A 24,238-nucleotide genomic window follows, 5' to 3' on the forward strand; every position below is an offset into this window, starting at 1 on the left:
TCCCACATGTATGAAGCCAAAAGGATATTGAAAGCTTACCCTGACTTCTTAATCTTTCTATAATTAAAGAATAAGTCATGGGTATATATAATATATTTGGATACTTTATTATTTTAGTTTGTGCTTGCTTTTATTTTCAAATAAACTAACATTTCCACTTTAAATAGTCAAGAGCTTATGTTTGGGTCAAGCAAATACAATTGGCCAAGAAAATAGTAAAATCAATGAAGAGTGTAAGTTAGAAGAAAACTCAGTGTTTGACAAGTAATGTAGGATTTCCCACACATACTATATTTGTCCTACACAGTTCCTCTACTATGAATCCATCCTCTCTGTCTTAAACCATAAGATGCTTGGGTTTTAGTTTTAAAACTCTAAGTTATTTTCCATAGCTAATGCAGTTCTTAAAATCCTGCTTACTATTACAATTGCTTCACTGAAAAGCAGTACAAAAATACAGTATTAGCTATCCTTTGTCACCATCCATTTATCTTTATCTAGAAGATTTCTGCAACAAGACAATATTGATAATACTGTAATAGATGTCATATGAAAGAAGTGGTGAGATGTCCATAAGTAAGTCTTATTCACCAATCGGGCATTTTATCATATAAAACATGTTTTTTGGAATGACATATAATGTAGAAAATTGCTTACATATCTCTCCGGTAAAATTAAGTTGCTCTGAATAAAGGAGCACCAAATTGTCCTTTATTATATATTTTAAGATATAATGACAATAATTTACCATCTTGTATAAAATGTTTAATACTTTCAGAATTATTTCTCACATTGGGAAATAGACTTGCTTTACAGATGAGGTAGTCTTTCATACACATAGATAAGAAGGTGACATCAACAGAAGTCGACAGAGTTCATTCCAGACATACTTACCAAAGGAAACCAAAAGTCATTCCAGAGCGAGCCAGAAATCCTAGATCAATAGTTTAATTTGAATAAAAAGTAACAGTATGAGGCAGAGCTATAGCACAGCTGGTAAGGCATTTGCCTTGCATGAGGCAGATCTGGAACTGACCCGGTTTAGATTCCCGGCAACCCATATGGTCCTATGAGTTTTCCAGGTGAGATTTCTGAGAGCAGAGCCAGGAGTAACCCCTGAGCACTCTCGGGTGTGGCTCTAAACAAAAACGAAAAAAAAAAGTGCAGCCAGACATTGGAGTTTACACATGGTGTCAATTTGGGCTTTGTGCTCAGGGATCATTTCTATCTGGGCACTAGGGATTTTATTGGGTACCACAGATAGAATCCTATTTGGCTGCCTTCACTGCAGTCACTACGACAGTCAAGCTTAGTATCTTTTTTTTTGGTTTTGGGGTCACACCCAGCAGCGCTCAGGGGTTACTCCTGGCTCTACGTTCAGAAATCGCCCCTGGCAGGCACAGGGGACCATATGGGATGCCGGGATTCAAACCACCTTCCTTCTGCATGAAAGGCAAACGCCTTACCTCCATGTCATCTTTCCGGCCCCAAGCTTAGTATCTTTCAGTTAAATTTCACTCATCAGTTTTCATCTTCTGGTTGCCCAAATACTCAATGACACCATTATATTTCTGATATATTGTTTAGGAGTCAAAACAAGAAGAAACCTTTCAGCATCCACATTTTTTGTTTGTTTTTGGCCAATATCTGCTGATATTTAGGGCTCACTCCTGGCTATGCATTCAAGAATCACTCCTGACACTGCTTGTGGGAATACATGGAATACCGGAGATTGAACCTCGACTAGCCAGTTGCAAGACAAAGGCCCTGGCATAAACTTTGTACAAGTTACATTATTGGACATTTGGAGGGTTGGAGTCACACCTGGCGGCGCTCGGGGGTTACTCTTGGCTCTGTGCTCAGAAATCGCTCCTGTCAGGCGCAGGGTATTATATGGGATGACAGGATTCAAACCAACATCTGTCTGGATCCATGTGCTATCTCTCAAGCTCTGACATTATTGGACCTTTTTAAAAGAATAAATAATGCATTAATTAAAGACTGTACTGAATATTCAAAATTTAGTTATCTCTGGCACAAGGTAGAAGCAGCAAGGTAGGACTTGGCTTTCCAGAAATACATGTGACTGATTTTGTTTGAAAAATTAAAATTGATTTCCAAATCATAGTAAATAACTAGTAATATATATCATTTTTAAAGAAATCTACTGATTAGAAAATATAAGTCATCCATGGAATAAATGCTTTGCTAGAGGGAACCTGCAAAATGAAGAAAACATATTTGTATAGCTGAGCTCCATAAGGAGAAGGGGAAAAAAGCACAAAAATTGTCTGTTATTTTACGTTTTATTTTGTCTCGGTTGCTCATTGGCTGAAAATGACTTTATTTCTTTTTTCTTTAGCTTTGACCTTGTAGCCACTGGTGGCATCTCTGTTGTCTTAATCTTTGACCGATCTCCTTTTCTATCTGAGAAGAGGACTCTCTGGTTGCCTTGGAATCAGTTTACTGTGGTGGATAAAGTAACTATGCAGAGAGTTGTATCAGATCTACCAACCTGTGATATCTCCAACCTTATCAGCCCAAACCCAATTGTACTTCCCTCACCACTCACATCATTTGGAGGGTCCTGTCCAGAAAGGGGGACTATTATTCCTGAGCTGCAGGTGGGTACAATATTTTTAGTATCATTATACCATGTGTGCTAACAATATAGAATGGCCAGATTCCTTTGTCTGATATTTTGTCAGTCCTATAGTGTATCACCTTTCTTTTGTCAGGTCATAAATTCAAGAATATTATTTCTTGAACACATGTGCAAGAATTGACCAAGGCTTTAGGATACTATCTATGGCACTGGAAAAAGTAAGATGGATGACCTACCATAAAAAATCAAACCTAAATCTTGACCTGGTGAACACTATTCTCTAAAGAACAAAACTAGCTTCTTTAATAATGATAGTATTTTGAACAAAGAAATGGAATTGTTTATGCTTAAATTAAAGTTCATTAAGAAATCTTATTTTTTTCTTCTGTCTAGTTGTTTGTCTTTGATCTTAGAAGTTATTCAGCTCCTTGTCCAATTGTTCTTAGTTTTCAGACATAAGGCCATGGTATAAAGTTTCTGTGTTTCTAATTATTCAAGCTCTATACTTAGAGCAAGATTAATATTTTAAGATTTCTAATATTTTTTTCCTTTTTTTGCAATTCAAAATTTTTTTTAATTTTGGGCCACACTCAGTGACACTCAAGAGTTACTCCTAGCTATGCATTCAGAATTCGTTCCTGGCTTGGGGGACCATATGGAATGCCAGGGGATTGAACCGTGGTCCATCCTAGGCTAGTGCAGACAAGGCAGATGCCTAACTGCTTGCACCACTGCTCCAGCTCCAGCAATCCAATACTTTAATGTAACTGTTAAGTCATTCAAACATCCATAGAATATTTCTATCACCCTATTGTAGAAACATTTTAATGATAATAAATATCAAAATCATGAAAATGGGCTCAAAGTGATATTGATATAGAACTTGAGAAGGAAAATCAAGATGGGAAGAATAGACATTCCAAGATTAAATTGTTCCTTTTTTCCTTCTAGCAACATCCTAACCAACAATTAAAAGTGCTCAGATGATATAATTTAATGAAAGGCTTTATAGAAAAAAGGCATTGAAAGATTTGACCATCCTTAATTTTATTATTTTCCTTAGAAAGGATGAAAAACAAAGCATTATTTAATAAATACATTTGACTAGCAAATAGCTTTGCAGATATCTCTAGAAAACATGGATCTCTTTCAGCACAGAAGTTTTCAAATTGATCAATGCTGCATGTTTCCTTAGGGAAATGAAAGACTAACATGATGAGTGCCATGCTTCCTTCGCCAATTTACTTTGGCCACCACTTAAAAAGACAACCAATCAATAGCTCTGGTATCACATAGATAATATAGATAAATTAAATCATAAAATTAATAAAAAATAAAGGTACATCTTTTTAAACATAAAAATAACCGTATCTATACAATCTGACTTACTCTGGGTTAATCATCAATTCTATGATATAAACTAGTTTTAAAAATGAGGAATTGATGAGTTTCTGATCTAAAAGTTTGTGAAGGTACAAAAATAACTACACTAATCATGTAGCTGTAAATATATTGAGTTCAATGGGTTATTTTTTTCACCTGTGTTTCCAAAGTTGAATGTCACAGAAGTCAAGTGGTGTTTTCATTCTAGGACTAATATTTTGTATAATATTTGTAGAGGAGTAATTCTATGCTTCTCACTCATAGGTACCATGTTGGAAAAACTTACCCCCAGCCATTAGCCATCCAGACAAAGATATATATGCAAAACTTGATTAATGAGCAACAATAAAGATTCAGCCTAGGGAAGTTATAAACACTGTCATAAAGTATCATTTGCTGAACCTGCTTCTGAAGTCTCTCTTAGAGAGCCTAGCTTACATAAGTATAACAGCAGTGGTTTTGTGCTATATGATGTAACACACCAAATGATACTTCATATGTGTGTAAGGAAAGGGCCCTTTAATAGATCACATAACACTGAAGTAAATGTTTGACATTCAACAGCGTGATCTTTTCCAACTCTTACTAAACAATTTTTGGAACACTGTTTAAAAACACTGAAATTGTTCTTCTCACAGTACTTCTTGGTAGGAAAATATGTACCTCAGTTCTCAGGGTTGGTTAGATCAGTGCTTCTTTTTTTTAGGGGGAGTTGGGCCACACCCGGTGATGCTCATGGGTTACTCCTGGATATGTGCTCAGAAATCGCAGCCAGCTTGGGGGATTATATGGGATGCCGGGGGATTGAACCGTGGTCTGTCCTATGTCAACTCGTACCAGGCAAATGCTCTACCACTTGCACCACTGCTTTGGTTCCTAGATTAATGTTTCTTAACGGGATATTCTATAGGGTCCACACAGGTAGAAAATAAGATTGAAAAGAGACCATAAAAAGTGAGAAAATGGGGCTGGCAAGGTGGCGCTAGAGGTAAGGTGTCTGCCTTGCAAGCGCCAGCCAAGGAAGGACCACGGTTCTATCCCCCGGTGTCTCATATGGTCCCCCCAAGCCTGGGGCAATTTCTGAGTGCTTAGCCAGGAGTAACCCATGAGCATCAAATGGGTGTGGCCCGAAAAAAAAAGAGTGAGAAACACTGGACCAAATGTATTGGCCACATAAAAATACAGTATTTAATTCAAAATTTAATAATGAAATGTATAAGACTAATGCCTACTAGACATATATAGTTTGAGGTCTCTTATTTGGCATCATCAAGACAATCAGGCATATTGTATCCTTGCCTCATTGTTTCCAACAGGAGCCAATATTTCGGTTTTACTTTCAGGTTGTACAGGAGGAGATCCCAATTCCTTCTAGCTTTGTGAGACTGAGTTACTTAAGCAGTCGCACGCCTGGATATAAAACCCTGCTACGGATCCTTCTGACACATTCAACCATTCCTGTGGGGATCATCAAAGTACACCTCACAGTAGCTGTAGAAGGGCGACTAACACAGAAGTGGTTTCCTGCTGCAGTTAATCTTGTCTATACATTTGCTTGGAATAAGACTGACATCTATGGACAGAAGGTTTGGGGCCTGGCAGAGGCTTTAGGTATGTTAACATAATCTTACATATTATATTCACAAAACAGTAGTATGTTCATTTGTATTTGGAATGATTACATATTCTCTTATGTTTAAGGGACTTGATCTTCTTTAGAATTACCTATACATGTGCTTTTTGCTTTGAAGACTGTGTAAAGGTGGGATCACATGCAATCTGACACATAACTGTCTTCCAAGCTTAATATTGTCTTTCTACTATGACCTTTGGTGTGGCTTTCTTTAGGCTACGTTTTTGGATTTGACATTTAAACTGCCATTTCCATTTAGAAACTAGAAAATTTTAACTTATAGGTATATCCACTTATTATTTTTATGTCTAAAATGGTTAGACTCCATCAACTTGTTACTTCAGTAGGTGTAATAAAAAGTCATCTCCTTTACCTAGTCCTTTTGATTTTCTCTTATCTCAAGACTTTCAAACTTAAATCTTAGAGATACCAAGGACTGTCAGAGGTCCTTTGGGCTTACACTTTTCAGATATTTAATTCTCTGAAACAAAAAGGTGTTTTATAAAATAAGAAACTAAGACAGATTTACCAACGTTTTTCTTTTTCAAGTAAGAATAATGTTTTAAAGAAAAGAAAGAAATGTTATCACTTTGCATCACATACACTACCATTGTTTTATAAAGGACGTGTTCTTTTTATTGTTTGTTTTTTTGTTTTTTGGGCCACACCCGTTTGATGCTCAGGGGTTACTCCTGGCTATGCGCTCAGAAATTGCCCCTGGCTTGGGGGGACCATATGGGACGCCGGGGGATCGAACCGCGGTCCATCCTACGCTAGCGCTTGCAAGGTAGACACCTTACCTCTAGCGCCACCTTCCCGGCCCCAAGGACGTGTTCTTTAACACTAAAGAAATAGTCTATCTTAAGAAATAACAGTAACAATCTAGTACTGATGCTTCTAGAATGAGGGAGAGATAGAGACAGGAAAACACAAATATATATACATATATACATACGCATATATATTCTGCTAACTTTAAAAAGACATATAAATGCCAAACATTTAAAAATAAAATTCTTAAGACACCTGAAATAGGTCTATAGAACCAAAATTGAGAAACACTGATTCACATGCCTTTAGGCCTTCTCACAGAAAGCATTCTTGAACAAATGAAAAAACTAATTTAAAAGTTCTACAGAAAATATTTGTTTTCATATCCTCTCTTGGAAGTGTCTTTCATGGCACAGACCCTATGTAACTGACCTATTTTTCAGACTTTAGTGTGTCAATATCCACTAATCAGAAAAGATTATATACAGGGAGAGACCAGTAGTTCTTTCTTTCCCAAGAAACCTTCTTATATTTCAATAATGAACTCTATGTTATCCTTTATTAGAATACAAGGAATGTGTACTGGTTCACTTCCAGCCAGGGTGGGGTTAAGTAATTGTCAAGACATTTGAGAAAGCAAAACTAACCAAAAGCATCAACATCCTTGTATGAACAGGCCTCACCATATACATAGGCTAAACCATAGTTCTAGAAGATCACTATAATCTGTTCAGTGTAGTTAGTAGCAACTCTAGTTTTCCAGTCTTCAGCCAGGTTTCTCAACTTCCCATAATAGTCATTCAGCAATACTAATGCCTACATTCATCATTTCTGCCATACCATGTACACTTCTTTACTCTCTACTCTTCAAACAGCATAGTGTGATGACTTGTTTTTCATCTTGTTTACAGCTTCATATTAAATTATCATCTTGTGTTTTCAATCGTTGTATAGTACAAAAAAAACACTGGAAAGCAAAACTGTAATATTAGACTCACTATTATCAAAGTTGTTATAGTTCTGTTCAATCTTCACTCCAGTGAGTATAGCATTTAAGAGCAATTCACAAGTCAAAGTCCCTCTCTCAGTGCAAAATAGTTTCTCGAGCTTGCCAGATATTTAATCTTGTATAAACTACTTAATCTTCAAGCGGTACAGTCTCTTCATTAATTATAGTAGTGTGCTTTCTGTAGTTTTATTTTCATATTAGGATTAAATGAGATTTGGTAACATATAGTGCTTTGAACATTTTAAGCAGCAAATGTTGGCTTTATTTTGCAACTTTACTGTGAGCAAGGTATGAGGATATCATGTTATAAAGCATAACTTTAGACAGATATGTATAAGTGGCATTATATTCTCTAAGAAGGTAACTGTGTGTTTAACAGGCAACCTCTGATTTTATACTTCGTTTTCTTTCTCCTTTCTCTGCCTCCCATTTCCACAGCTCTGCCCCCCATACACAGATTATCTTCTCTTCCTGTCACTGTGATTTAAGAAGTTGGCTTTCAGGGACAGTGTTACCCGTGCTCCTGTGTTCTCTAGCTACCATTTGATTTGTTCAAAGGTTGGCACCTCCAGAGATTGGATGGTAGAAGTAAAAGGTCAGGGTATTTTTCCCTTGTCCTTCTTCATTGCAGTTCTGTCACTGACTGCATTAGCAGATGGCAGCTTGTATACCGTAGCCCCTTCTCCAAATCCTCAGACTCTTTCTGATCTTTATCATTCCCTCCCCTTGCTTCTACAAATTCAGAGGCTTCCGAGTACTGATAGTGGGTCACTATCCTTTGTTGATCCCTTCATTTTTGTTCCAGTACTTGAAAATCGTTCTTTCAGAAACTGGGAGATAATAGTTCTTTCAGAAACTGGGAGATAATAGAGGTCACCTTGCAGGAGGTTGAACCAGTGTGGTCCTTGGCTCTGAATACCACCAGGAGTGATCCCTAAACAGAGATAGTAATAAGCCCTAAGCATCAACTGGTGTGTCCCAAGTTCATCCCCACCTGAAGAGAAAATAAATATTTGTACTCAGCAATAAACATTTATGAGTATGACATCTCATTCCTGTTGGTATCTGACTAATCCATACCTAAAACCTCATATTAGCCTCTCCAGGTTATTATTCTCAATCATTGGCTTCAGTAGAAGTGTCAAAAATTCCTTTAATTTTTCTGCCGACTCCTTTGTTCTGTTTCTTATGATCCTCCTCTGGACCATTGCTAGCTCATTGTATTTTTATTTGTTGTTTTATTTTCATTTGAGGTTTACCAAGTACATTTCTTAAAACTAATCTGGACAATACCTAGCTGTCATTCCTTGCTAAAGTTTATATAAATACAATATAACCTCACAACAGTTTTATTGAGATGATAAACATACAATAAATTTAGCCAGTTAAAGTGTAAAAATCTATGGAACCTAGTTCCTTCACAATTTTGTGAATCATCATCATTATATAAGCCCAAAACATTTTCTTCATTTCCCCATGAAGCAACACCACACACACAGAAGTCACTATTTACTCCTCACTTTGTCCAAACCCTGGAAATCACTCATGTTCTTTTGTATCTATAGATTTACCGACTCTAGACATTTTAAATCATAGAATTATATAATATGTGGTCATTTTTTCTGGAATACCTTGCCCTGTATATGCACAACACGGATTCAATCCCCAGCACCTCATTTGGTCCCCCAAGCCCCGCCAGAAATGATCTCTGTACACTGTCAGGTGTGAGACAAAATTTTTTGTTCTGTATTTACTCAGTATATTTTTTCTGAGTTCATTCATGTTATATGAGCATTTTATCTCTTTGTCTTGACTCCATTTTCAAGTATATCCAAGATATATTGATATATATTTATTATAAATAATAATCTTTTACTGAGGTGACATAACATTGTAACAAATGTGTGACATGTAACATAATATAGACATCATGTCTATAGGCATATTTAAGTTCACCACAAAAAGCTAATTCCATGCTTCAGCATTTAATTATTCTCTTTGTCCCAATGGACCTACTTCCTTCTTCCTCCTCTTCTGATAACAAATTGGTCCTAAAGTCTAAAATCTTTTTATTTTTTCAGTTATTATATCTGCTTGTTATCTTTTTTCTCTAACATATTAATTAATTCGCATATTTTCTATTTCTGGATCATTTCACTAATTATACTATACTCTAGGTACATCCAAGTTTGTTCAGTTCATACATACTTATATATATGTATATATACATTTACATCTTCATTATCCATTAGTCAATAGATGGATATATAGGTTGTTTCCAGTTCTTGTCTGCTGAAAAAATGCTGAATAAATATGTATATATGTATATATAATTTTTCTTTATTTTTGTTTTTGTTTTGTTTTTGTTTTTTGGGCCGCTGACACGCAGAGATTACTTCTGGCTATGAGCTCAGATTTTGCTCCTGTCTTGGGGGATCATATGAGATGCCAGGGGATCAAACCGCTGTTTATCCTAGGTTAGCACCACTGCTCCGACCCTTGAATATATATATATTTCTTCAAGTTATTTATTTTCATCTTTTGTTTAAGTTTCCAGAAATGGATAAGTGGATCATATGGAATCTATATCTTTGTATCTGGAGAGATAGTACAGTGGATATAGTGCTTACTTTGCACATGCCCAACCTGGATTTGTTTCCCCAACATTTTCTATGGTCCCCCACCTCCAGGAGTAATTCCTGAGTACAGAACAGGGGTAAATTCTGAGTACCATTGGGTGTGACTCAAATTCCCCTCCAATTTTTCCAATTAAAAATCAAATTTCTAGGGCCGGAGAGATAGCATGAAAGTAGGGTGTTTGCCTTGCAGGCAGAGGAACAGTGGTTCAAATCCTAGCATCCCATATGGTCCCCTGAGCCTGCCAGGAGCGATTTCTGAGTGTAGAGCCAAGAGTAACCCCTGAGCGCTGCCGAGTGTGATCCAAAAACTAAATAAATAAATAAATAAATAAATAAAAATATAATTTCTATCTGTAACTTATTATAAATCTCCATACTGTCTTTCATAGTGTCTGTACAATTTACACTGATACCAGTGTAAAAGTCTAGAAGGGATCCACATCTTCTTTATAAATGTTTCTTACTATTTTATATAATAGACTTCCTTGCAAGTGTGAGATGATTGGATATATCACCTTTTTTTGTCCATTCATTTTCCTGTGTGCATTTTGTTTGCTTTTATATTTTGTATGTTGTGAGTAATTCTGCTATGAATATATACTAGTATTGATTAGTAATTAAAGTTTTCAATTATTTGGAGAATATTGTTAGCACCAGATTTATTGGATCAATGGTATTTGTTTGATTTGTTAAGACTCTACATGTTTTCTACACTGTCTATACAATTTTATCAACTTTACATATTATATATCTTTCTTTTAAATATTGTGGCAAAGATTCTCAAATTTCCTTTTTCCTCCTTGTAATTGAGAGTACTTACTGACTTTTAGTTTATAGTGTATACATAAATATTTGGAGAAAATATAATATAATAAAGTAAAAGGCTTTCTAATATCTGCATAAATGATAAATGAAGCTGCCTTTCGATTGTTTGCCTATAGGTCTTGATTTATTTAGTTTTTCTATTATTATATTGCTGGTAAAAATTCCTTAGCATTCTTTTTGTTCAGTTTGGTTTGGTTTTGGGAGCAAATCCAGTGGCACTCAAGGCTTATTCCTGGCTCTGCACACAGGGATCACTCTTCTCTGGCTAGAAGGACCATATCGAATGGCAGGGATTGAATCTAGATCTGCCACATGCAAAGCACATGGCCTGTCTAATATCCTTGTCCTTTGGCCCCTGCATTTTGAGTAAAAGAATGATCTTATTCAAATCAGTAAAATATGTAATATTTGCTGTTTCTTTTTTAATGCTAAGAACTGTCACAAAAAGAGACAGTTGTTCCACCAAAAAGGAATAAAATACTGTACTTCGTGAAGTTTGATATGCACTTATGGGACATATTTTATAGAATGGAGAAAGAAAACTGGCAAGGAATCCAAGGAAAATTGCCAAAATAATTTTGAATATGGTACTGAAGATAGTATATGGATTGCTTATCTTGTAGGAAATGTCCCTTATAACAATAATTGTTAAAAGAATTTTAACCTGGGGCCGGTGAGGTGGCGCTAGAGGTAAGGTGTCTGCCTTGCAAGTGCTAACCAAGGAAGGACCGTGGTTCGATCCCCTGGCGTCCCATATGGTCCCCCATGCCAGGAGCAATTTCTGAGCGCTTAGCCAGGAGTAACACCTGAACATCAAACGGGTGTGCCCCCCCCCAAAAAAAAAGGATTTTAACCTATTCTCCATTTCCACCTCCATGGAGATTAATGGAATTTTGTTGATAGTGTGGAACCATTAAAAGAGGTGGTAGAATGAAGGTATCTACTACTCTGAAGGTAGAACATGACTGACTGTCCTGGAAATACAGAAACACTAAATGAATAGAGGAAAAGGGGTCAAATACGTTACCACCAAGTTTGTGCTTCAATATATGTGACTAAATATAAACAAAGAAGGAAACAGTAATATTCCTTATCATATCATATAATTACTTATCTGACAAAAAATAAACAGACTGAATTTTATACCAGATTGTAGAAGTAATGCTATGAAAGGAATCTGGTCTGCAGGATAATTTTCATCATACCCAGCAAAAATGTCCATCCCTGAAACCTATGAATCCCCAAAATTAAGGCATTTATCTATAGTCCAATCATTTTAATCATTTATCTTCAAATTTAAAATTAACCAGATTATATAGGTACGTGTAACACCATCAGGAGAGGAGTCTGAAGAGTAGGTCAGAGTTGGAGGAAGAAAGACATATTTAAATATAATATTATTGCCTTTGAAATTTCGAGAAAGGGGGCCAGGTGATAGTACAGTGGTAAGGCATTTGCCTTGCATGTGGCTGACCCAGGACAACTGCGTTCAATCCCTGGCATCCCATATGGTCCCCCAAGCCTTCCAGGAGAGATTTCAGAATGCAGAGCCAGGAGTAACCCCTGAGCACCATTGGGTAAAAAAAAAAAAAAGACAGTTAGAGAAAGGAAGCTAAGAACAACAGAATGTGGGTACATTCTAGAAGCTGGAAAATAGGTCACCCTCTAGAGCCTCTATGAAGTTCATTCTCCCAACACATTGGGAATTTATATTAACAATGATTTGCTTATTGTTCAAAATAGGAAATAGACCTTGAACAGTAGCCACGCAATCCCAGTTATAGCAAAATTTCTTTTTGTTATTGTTTATTTTGGGGCAATACCCAGAAGGGCTCAGGTCTTACTCCTGACTGCATTTAGGGATCACTCTTGGCCAGGCCAGGGGACCATATGGGAGGCAGGAGATTAAACCTGAGTTGGGGAAATGCAAGGCAAGTGCTCTACTTGTACTATCACTGTGGCCTCTATAGCAAAGATTCTGATGAAAAGTTTCACAGACCTCTTCTTTCTTATGACACTTAAAATATAACTGTATGTTGGAGAGATAGCGGTAGGACATTTGCCTTGCATGCATTCCCAGCATCCCATATGTCTGCTGAGCCTGCCAGGAGCAATTTCTAAGCACAAAGTCAGGAGTAACGCCGGAGCACCGCCAGGTGGCCCAAAACCCCAAAACAACAACAACCATCAAATGATAGTATCAACCCTCTGAGAGGTGACAAAATGATGGGCAGAAGAGATAGCACAGTGGTAGAGTATTTACCTCGCACGCAGCTGATTCGAGCAGATGGTGGTTCGAATCCCGGCATCCCATGTGGTCTTTGTGCCTGCCAGGAGCAATTTCTGAGTGCAAAGCCAGGACTAACCCCTGAGGATCACCAGGTGTGACCCAAAAACCAAATATATATATATATATATATATATATATATATATATATATATATATATATATATATATATATATATATATATATATAAAACTATATATTAATATATATATTTGATATATATAAATATATATAACTGTATCTTGTTAATTTATGGGTGATGAAAAAAGAAGGGGCCAGATTTAAGCAGCCTGAATTTGAAGTCTTTGTGACTATATAAGTTTAAAATATCCATTTAAATTGAAACATAAGACTTGTTTCCCACCCAGTTAAGCTGTGTGCAATCTCTAGGGTGAGAATGGTCAAAAGACAAAACTGTTAGCTGGACAGCTGGAATAAGAAAAGGAATACTTGAGAACCTAAGACAGCACATTTTTTAAATAATCACTCAGTCTTTGCAACTAGAGGGATAATACCTGAGCGAATAAATTACCAACAGAGACTGTGTGAACTGATTCCTTGGAGAAGTATCAATGGCAACTGATAAGATTGATTAATCCATGTAGAATATTGATCAAGTGGAGTAAGAGTAAAATCACCCCCGGGGTTGCAGTACAAAAACCACAATCACTACTTCATCCGGCTTAAAGATTTTGTTGTCTGATACACAGACAAGACTGCCTGTTAAAAACTCCATGTGAGGATTTGAAATAATTTGACTTTAGTACTTTATTCTCTGGTTCTAAATAAGGTCTGATGTCTCTAAATCTAAATATTATTTACCTTTTTTCCCAACTACGCTGCTTGTAAAACAATGCAAAAATATGATTATTGTTAGATTCGCCAAGCCGTTTAAATTCTAGAGACGCCTTATTTAATTTGACAAACTAGCTTGTTCAGGAGCTCTGAACTGCATCCATTATATGAATTTTGTCAAAATAATTCCCTATGTCTTCTGGATCTGCATATATTATCAATATGTAATAATGCATTAGGCCTGGTCTTCATTTTAATTAAATAAAATTGCTGCAGTTTAGAGTCCTGGAAGTTCAGGAAATCAGCCATTCTCCCTCAGTAACAATTCTATAAACAATTATATTTTTCATCAATGTTATTGGAAACAATTGAATAATTATTTAGTACACTAGTTTGGCAAGAAACACCAGTCTTTGAGGGAGAACTAGACTTCCTAAACGTTCCCAGCTCGTAGAAGTCTGTCTAAATTGTGTTACAGAGAAACAGGGGGACATTAATAGTAATAGGTGCTAAGCTATGGTTGCTTTGTGCACACAAAACATCCCTGAGAATGAAGCTTTAGTGTTCATAAATTTCCCTTCAGTAAAACCTGAGCAGGCTGGGCAAGCACAATAATAACATCCCTTGAATATTTTAATAATAAATGGGCAATGCTTTACAATTTGCAAAGCACTTTAACATGCATTGTCTCATTTTCATCCTCATAACATTCCTGCCTGGTAGGCATGACAGATGAAAACTCTTCATTTTACAGAAGTGGAAACTGAGGTTCAGAACAATCAAATGGCTTTCCTAAAGTCCGTTATAAAGCAGAAATTCAAATTTGGGCTTCCCAGATATGCCTTCCCAAATATGCCTTTCACTGCAACTCTCCACTACGTGAACCATCCCACCTTACCAAGTACCCAATTCAATGCCCCAGTGGCTTTCTGTCAAAGGTGCTAGCACAGATAGTAATCTTTAATCATTTTTCTTCACTCGTGAATTCAAAACTCTTGTTAGCTGAGAGCCAGGCTATTTTGTCCATTCTACCTTATAGGCACAGCACCAAGGATATGAGTTTTTCAAGGACCTACAAAATGTTTACAATCTGGAAGATAAATGTATTGTAGCAAAATGCTAAAATAAAATCAGAAACCAACATTACTAAATGTTTATAAAAAATGTCTTCATAATGGGCCTTATGCTGGCAAGTCAACTGCAGCTCAATTTTTACATGTGTAAGAAACATGCTTAATATTGTATATGGATTGTGAGCTGTAGCCATTTTAATATGTGTGAGAAGATGTGAGTTAGGAGATCCAAAAGTGCCTAGAATTATTAAAGAACCCTGATTAACTCTGGTAAGCAAGTGAACTATGCATATATATATCTTAAGCCATTGGTCATGCCCATTAATCGAGTATGAACTCCATTTGGTGAGATTTTTTATAGACTAGCAGTTAACAAACAAAACCGCATAACTTGAACTATCTAGTCCCGCCTCCCAATTGGGGAGGGGGAATTAGGGAGGTACCAAGACCAAATAGGTGTAAGACCACTAAGTAGTAAGCTAGGCACAGAGGGGACCACTTATTCTAGCAGCTTCGAGGGTAAGGGAAGAGGTTATGGGAAGAAGGACTGGAACGAAGGTGGAGGGAGGACAATTCGGTGATGGGAATTCCCCTGATGTTATGTTAATATGTACCTAAAATATTATTTTCAATGATATGTAAGCCACTATTATTAAAATAAAAATTATATTTAATTATAAAAAAAGAATAGCAGTTAACTGAATGGGATAAAATCATAATTTTATTAAATATCAAAAACTATTAAGATAATTCTTTGGAAACATTTGTTTTAATTATAGTTTTGTATATATGCATACCCATGTGTATGCTGAATAAATATTAAATGACTTAAATAAAATTTTGAATGTCATTGGGAAAATAAAATAGTCAAGAGATATACGAATTAAAATAGTTACCAAACCATTAATTTCCAAGTATTTACGGTCATTCTTGTCTCCCTTCTACCAGTCCTTCTGGGACATAGCTCTTGAAGACTGTATGATCATGTAATTCATCATTCAAACCAAGTTACTTATGAGAGTAAAGTGTGCTGCTGTAAATAATAGCTCTAATCAACAATGTAATCACATGCTGAGTTGGAGCAATAGAAAATGTAATACTTCTATATTTTATTATTGAAATATAGAAATTGGCACACCCTGTTTTTAAATTATACAGGCACAATGTTTAAAGCTACACATAATGGTTGTATCCCACATTTTTTAAAACAATTAGGCATGAACTATATAATAATTATGTAGTGAGATGGGATGATGTACTCAAGTTTATCTCTAGCTTCCTAATGTTATTTCTTAATTCAATTTTTGAAAAAAAGGAAAGGCATTTTCAGCACTTCTAAAATGTGAACCTTTTCTTTAATTATGCTGTGGCCTAGCATGGTGGGAAAATTTCATGAATTCAATTCTGATTTTGCAATTATTATCCAGATGACTTGGAGATAGCCACTTCAACCCATGCCATCTATTACCTTATTCATCAAATAAGAGTAAATATATCTTCTACATTTTTAGTATTCAAATTGGGTGATATACACAAAATAGACCCATCAGTAAAATGTATGTGAATATAAGGTGTCAGTTATTAAAGTTGATGGAGGACTGAAAGCACTAGAATATAGGCAAATCTTTTGAGGTATGAACCCTCCTCTCACATGCCAAATTGTCCTGCTCTGTGTATCCCAAGCATTCCCAAGATGCTTAGCAGATCATCCACATGTCACCTACAAAAGTGCTTGCTTAGTCAGTAAATAACAGTAATGTTCTATCCACTATGACACGGCATCCCTTTTAATCATTCTCCCACATCAAATGTTTAAGGTCAATCATTTTTCTCAACTCTCTTGCAAAAAGATATTACCTAAATATTACAAGAATCTAAAAATCTTTTGTCTAATCTTGTACTGATGGTAGGGAAGATCTATATATTTTGATGCACTAGGGAAAACTGACTTTCTAGCCACATTCATATTTAAACCTCTTCAAGTCTCAATGTCTTGCACATAGGCTGCTCTTTCTGTCTCAAAAACTTTTCCCTGGGGCCGGGAAGGTGGCGCTAGAGATAAGGTGTCTTGCCTTGTAAGTGCTAGCCAAGGAATGGACCGCGGTTCGATCCCCCGGCGTCCCATATGGTCCCCCCAAGCCAGGGGCAATTTCTGAGCACTTAGCCAGGAGTAACCCCTGAGCATCAAACGGGTGTGGCCCAAAAACCAAAAAAAAAAAAAAAAAAAAAAACTTTTCCCTGTGCTTCAGGATGCAAACACATTTTTATAAAAAGTGTTTCTTTACCTTTTCATTCCAATTTAAATCCCTTCATTATACTCTCTTTGAACTCTGTCTTTTTTCATCATAACATATTTCAACATTTGTATGTGCTATTTGGTTTTTGTTTCATAGTTGAACCTCTCAATAGAATGTGAATTCCACTAACGTAAAATACCTTCTTGTTCTGTCTTGGTTATTTTCATAGCCCTAGGGTCCTAAAGACAATAGATACCCATTAAATACTTCCTATTTGTTGACTGATTGAACAAACAAATAATGAATAGGGGCACAGGCTAAAGTGACTCCATAGGCTTGCCTATATAATAAGATGATGATTTTATGACCCAATAGTCAGAGAAGGACAGACATAGAGTGATCTCACTCATTTATAGTATATAAGAAAAATAAAAAATAATATGGCAATAATATCCAGAGACAATAGAGATGAGGGGCAAGGGGGCCAGTACATGGTAAGAAGCTTGTCAAAAATAGTGTAACAGTGCAGTTAGGGTAGAGAAGGCATCACAATGACAATGATAGCTGGAACTTATCACTCTGGACAATAACTGGGTGTTCAGCGGAGATAAAGTGATATGCACTGTACCCTTTCATTAACAATAATGCAAACCACAGTGTCTAAAAGGGGAAAAGGATGAGAGAGCTATGTAAGAGAGAGAGGATTTAAATGCCTGCCTCTGAGGCAGAAAGAGGGAGAGGGGAGGGAAACTGGGGAAATTGATGGTGGGAAATGTTCATGGGTGTACATTGGAAGAATGAAACCCAATCATGAAAACTTTGTAATCACAGTGTTTAAATAAAGGGAAAATAATAGAATAATTGTTCTTCTAAGAGAGAGGAAGGCAGTGATCAGATGCACAAAGCCACTCACAAATATGATGAGTTATAGGATATCACTTTCTCTTTGGTGGGATATAGGATGGCAAGCTTCCATGTTCATGTTCATGTAGGTAGGCTCAGACAAAACAGCATCCCAAAATCCCCATAAAAATATATTACAGGGTACAGATCCCTTGACAAATATATGATGCTATCTTGCTTCTGAATGCCTTTCCTTTTAGCAGTTCATTGATTGATTGATTGATTGATTGGTTTGGAGGCCACACCCGGTGATGCTCAGGGATTAGTCCTGGCTCTGTGCTCAGAAATTACTGTTGGCAAGCTCGGGGGTCCTGGTGGGATACCAGGAATAGTACCAGGTCTGTCCTGGGTTGTCTGCATGCAAGACAAATGCATTACTGCTAAGCTATCTCTGCGGCCCCCATTTCTGGAGGCTTTTAACTTCTACACTTTCTCTTCATCCAAACCACTACCTTTAATAGTCACTTTTAATCTTATTGTCTAAACTGGCAGAATCTAAATCCTGAATAAGGTTTTTTCCTAATCTAATCCAGTGATTCATTCAAATCAGAATATATTTGAACAAAGTATAGCCGATTTTAGCAGCACAATGATGGCAAAACTTTAGAAAATCTATTTTTGCTACGTTAATAGATGAAGGGAGAAAACAATGAGACTATCCCCATAAGTGTTAAAATGACACTCAATAAAATTCATCACCGATTTCTGATACTTTTAGTAAATTGGAATAATAGATAAAGCATTTTCAGACCACTCAGCATTGTATCATTTGGGGTAGGAAGGAACTTTATAGGTCACACCCAGCAGAATTCAGGTCACACTCCTGGCTCCTTTGTTCAGGTAGCACTCCTGGCATTATTTGGATGCCTGGGATTGAACCTGGGTTAGCCATGTGTAAGGCTAGTACCTTATGTGCTGTACTATTTCTCTGGCTCCTGGGCATTATATCATATTTCAGAGACTCTTGGGTTATTCTCTAATGAAAAATCTCTAGAAAATAGGGAAAGCTATGAGTTCTAAAAATAGACACCTGCAACCAATAGATAGCATATTCTCTATGTAGCCTTAGCCTACTGTTGCCATGACCTTAAATTTAGTTCTTCAGATCTCCTGTCTTTTGTTGTTATTACTATTGTTCTGTCTTAATCTACTGCTTTAAAATAAATTGAATTTTTCTGATCAACAATTGCTTTTGAAAAAAGAACATTTTGATCTTGTTATCTACCTTTTAAATGTGAATAAATTATTTTTAGATGCTCCCTGAGTTCATGATGGTAACATAAATGTCTAGCACTGACTATCAGATTGCTTTTAATTATATACTACCTTCATAAAGGCAACCATTATTGATTCTGAAGCATTAGCCTGAAACTATTGAAAATATCTGTTTAATTCTGTCATATTTTAAGTATCAACTTTGTTACATGGCATGTCAGTCTCTTTTCCCAACCCTTATAGATGAATGACACCGGGGCCCTCAGCCTAGTTTCAGTCTCTGGATCATACAAATGCTGCCAATGATAAGAATAGGGATTTAGTTATTTTTTCAGTGCTTTGTAGAGAACAGGTTGGTCTTCTCTTGTTCTATTTGTAAGATAACTACTAGTGAGATCAAAATTTATTTATGATATCAGAGAGCTCTGATGGTGCCGGAGCAGTAGCACAGCAGTAGGGCATTTGCCTTTCGTGCTGCTGACCTAGGACTGACCGTGGTTTGATCCCCCAAGCATCCCATATAGTTCCCCCAAGCCAGGAGTGATTTCTGAGTGCAGAGCCAGGAGTAACCCCTGAACATCACCAAGTGGGCCTCCCCCCCAAAAAAAAGTAACAAGACTGTAGGACAATGAATGTCTTGTGTTTAAAGGGAATTCCATTAATTATCTTAATTAATAATGTATAGAATACAAGAAGATAGGAATCTGCACATAATTAGTCATATGGAATAAATCATATGATTCAGAGATTTATTCTCCCACATCAATAGCTCCTACGCCCTTCCTTCACAATACATGTGCTTAGCAGAAGTATATGCTAACCTTTCCTAAGGAATGTTGTTCAGAATCTCTTATTCCCACCTAACTCCATAAGTTGCTGACTCTATTATCTTCCATGGCTTCCCTGAAATGTTGATAAATAATTATGTCTTCCTTCCTGTGACACTATTCTTATGCCCTACTCCGGAGCATCAAAAGCAAAGCCAATACCTTATGTCAGCTGTGCTAGTAATCAGATATGATAGGCAACAGGACACCTAGAAAATGGTACTACTCTGCTTCTTTAATTGTGACTCGGCTCTCACAACAGTAGGCAGAGAATAGTGTCAAGGATCAGCAATCTCAGTGCCAACCCAAAGTAGCCCTATTTTCCCATATTTAATTATAGGGAAGAGTAGGTGTTTTGTTCATTACACCCTGCTTCTATGAAAGGAAATCTTGGATTGGTTGCTGCTGCATTTGCCAATTTCCTGTGCATTTGGGGAGCAGTTCAACTCCAGGCTGAAATGTCTGCCTTCTCTTTCATAAGCAGATTGCAAATTCCAGGATTAAAGTTAAAGTGGGCTGCTGTCAGAAGGAAGCCTTGCCTTGTTCCTCTGAGCAAGAAGCCACATACAAAAATACCCTGCCACTCAGCCATTCTCATTAAAGTCAGTTGGAATTTTGGACAAGTCTTGGGTATAAATTATAATTTTATTAGCTCATGGAGATTCTCAAGAGAAAATAAATCTAATAAAATTAGAGGGACGTTATTAAGTAGTTGCCATGTTGCTAGTTACTTGATTGGGCATGGAGAGTAATATAATTGTGGGTTTTGAAGCCAGTGCCCTTTTTTTGTGGACTATAGAGCAATTTAAAGTACAAAAAAAGAGGAAGTGAAAAGGGATCTCATTACTCTTGCATACAGAACTCTTTGGTACTTTATATAAGCATTTCCCGCCACAGAGTTAGGAGGATATGTTCAAAAAAGGAAAAGCAGGCTGCAAACCATCATCAGAACTCACCAGGCATACTACTTACTTATAAAGTGGAGCAATCACTTTTCAGAGAAGGGGTTCTAAGGTAGTCAACAAGCTTACCATGGATAGAAACCTGATTCTGATAGTACCAGGAAAGAATAAAATGACATTAAAGGAATTTTTAATCATTGTCACATTTATTCATTCATTAATCAAAACTTTCCAAAGCTGGAAAGATATAGAAACTGTGCTGTTCTATACATCACACATTAGTGTGCTTTAAGTCTACTTGATTTTCTTCCAAATGTAAGATACAGTGCTCAAGTTGACTTTTTCATTTAAGCCACAACTGGAGTTGATCAATTGCAGTTTTAAAAGGATGTGCTGTAATGGGGCCAGAGCAATGGCACAAATGATAGGGTGTTTGCTTGCATGCGCTAACCTAGGATGGACTATGGTTCGATCCCCCGGTGTCCCATATGGTCCTCCAATCCAGGGGTGATTTCTGAGTGCATAGCCAGGAATTTCTGAGAGTCACCCAGTATGCCCCCCCAAAAAATGTGGTTTGAGTGTTAGTGCTAAAGGGGATTATAAAAATATTCCAGGACAGAGGTTGTTGATCTGAGATCTTCCTTTAGAGATAAAGGTATCAGTTAAACTCCTAGAATTATCCATAACAATTTATATGCATATCTATCATATTAAGTTATTTATAAAGGTTTTTCTGATCTTACAAAATCTAAGCAACATGATTATGGCCTATTTTACTACCACTACCTTAACACACATTCTACCAATGAAAAGCAGCTATTACACAGATGTAGAATAATGATCACTAATACTGCACAACTAGTAAAGGGAAGATACAAGAGCTGAAAGTCTTTTATAATACAAGATCTAAAATCCATATTTGTTTTAGCAAGTACCAAGACCTTGATCAGTTATTAAGGAGACTATGTAAAGCAGGAACATAATCTGAAGTAGAATACCTTTGATATCCCTTTCGTCTCTAAAATTATGTTGCCACATTCCTTCATAGAAAATAGTATTGACACAAATCACAAACTAATTTTTGTTTGGAAATTATTTTTATCTTATTATTAGTTTTATTATTATTACTAGTTTTTAGTTTTTATTAGTTTTTCTTGATGTCCATTATACTTTCTTGATAGAGCTAGCACTAAAATGCATTTATATTTCACTAATCCTCACCAGCTGAATGCAGGAATCAAGGGACATCCTCATGAGAATATTCTTTTTTTTTTTTTTTTGGTTTTTGGGCCACACCCAGTAACGCTCAGGGGTTACTCCTGGCTATGCGCTCAGAAGTTGCTCCTGGCTTGGGGGACCATATGGGACACCGGGGGATCGAACCGCGGTCCGTCCAAGGCTTGCGCAGGCAAGGCAGGCACCTTACCTTTAGCGCCACCGCCCGGCCCCGAGAATATTCTTGATATCAAGAATTACATTAAATATGGGATCCCAGATTATCACACAGGTCTTAATTACAATATGATGGTCCTGTTCCCTATTATATGTGTGGAGACAAAGAGATTGCAGACTGGGATATTAAATTGGCCATAGGTATACACAAAATAATGTATTCATGTATAAGATCTTTTTGGCTGATTTGTGTATGCAATCACAGAATCATGCACATGCACTCAAATTAGTTTGACTAATGTTACCATGAATTCCCCTCACCTAAAATAAACAAAAAAACAAAAACTAGCTGGTTTTAATTTGTATCTGTGAACCTATTGTATTGGTGTTATTTAAGTAAACATTTTCATTACCAGTTCTTGTAACCAAACAAAAAAATGAAGAAATTCAATGGCAGATGACCAGTTTAAGGATATTTTAAGGTGCCAGAACATGGGAAAATAGCTTTGTGGTCTGCAATGTAATGTGCCAACACTCTTATGCTTAGTACATTATGAAGAGAGAATGCCTTACAAAGTTGGGAATCAGATATCTGGACTTCAACATATAATCAGGTTTACCAACTGAGAAAATGGTCAGATCTTGAATTATACATATTTCAGTAGAATAAAGATACCCAACATTTTGTTGGAGGACATTTTGTTCTTCCATTTTAGCAGCATACCAGGGTTCCAAGTTTAATGTGCAACATCTGTGCTTCATGAGAGACAAAGCCAAATATTGGGTAATGTCTCATTGTTTGGTTATATACAGAAACTAAAATATAATGTGCACAAGTGGAATTTACACTTGCAGCACTCTAAGCAAACTCAGACTTCTTGGCAAATTAAAGGACAGTTAGCACAGGAGAAAATGTAACTTGGAAATCGATCTTTATTAGTCTCATGTGTAGCCAGTTATTGTATAAGTGACCCAGGACTCCAAAGTCAGCTTCCTAAGTGCATTTTCCCTCTAGAGAAGTGTGGAGCAAATCATCTCTGTTCTTATACAGAAGGACAGAGAGAAATTCTATTATCTCAGCTTAATTCTTCAGAGATCTTATTTCTTCAGTTTTATCAAACTGCCTCCAGCTCAAAAGAAACGACTGAAGTATAGTGCCTATGAAACATTCATAATTATGAAATTCATTCACTCACTTATGAATATGCTATTTCAATAAACCCTAACTACTTTCAGATGTCCAATGTTAGGTGCTATACTCCAATGTGCAGAGTGAAAGGCATTTCTAGTCAAATTTCATCTGAAGTCAGAATTCTGTAGCAGGTGCACTATACACTGAATACAACCAGTATATAAGTGAAGGCAATTTTTTAAATTTTCTAATAAGTTATCAACTCTTTATTTTCAGTGTCTGTAGGATACGAGTATGAAATGTGCCCAGACTTTGTTCTCTGGGAGAAAAGGACAGTCATTTTACAAGGCTTTGAAATGGATGCATCTAACTTAGGAGGCTGGTCACTGAATAAGCATCATATTCTAAATCCTCAAAGTGGTAAGCAACTTTCAAAATATTTATAAATACTGTTTTTCTAAAGCAACTTACATGCTTTTCTATATCTATGTTTATATATGTCATAGGTAGAAGTTTCTTATCAAATGCAATCATCTTATTTCAAATCAATGATAGCATAGTCAGATCTCTATCACAAAGATCTAGAAAATTTGATTTTAAGAATCATTT

The 24,238-nt window shown here is 36.4% G+C and overlaps 1 protein-coding gene across 1 annotated transcript in view; it reads left to right on the forward strand.

Annotated features, from left to right (window-relative positions):
* TENM1 (teneurin transmembrane protein 1) overlaps positions 1–24,238 on the forward strand; it is an 817,501-nt gene that overhangs the window by 627,294 nt on the left and 165,969 nt on the right. The window contains exons 18-20 of the mRNA XM_049767088.1: positions 2,363–2,624; positions 5,332–5,599; positions 23,906–24,049. Coding sequence (XP_049623045.1) covers positions 2,363–2,624; positions 5,332–5,599; positions 23,906–24,049 — 674 coding nt within the window. The remainder of the gene's footprint in view (positions 1–2,362; positions 2,625–5,331; positions 5,600–23,905; positions 24,050–24,238) is intronic.

Source organism: Suncus etruscus, chromosome X, assembly GCF_024139225.1.
Source record: "Suncus etruscus isolate mSunEtr1 chromosome X, mSunEtr1.pri.cur, whole genome shotgun sequence".
Lineage (NCBI taxonomy): Eukaryota > Metazoa > Chordata > Mammalia > Eulipotyphla > Soricidae > Suncus > Suncus etruscus.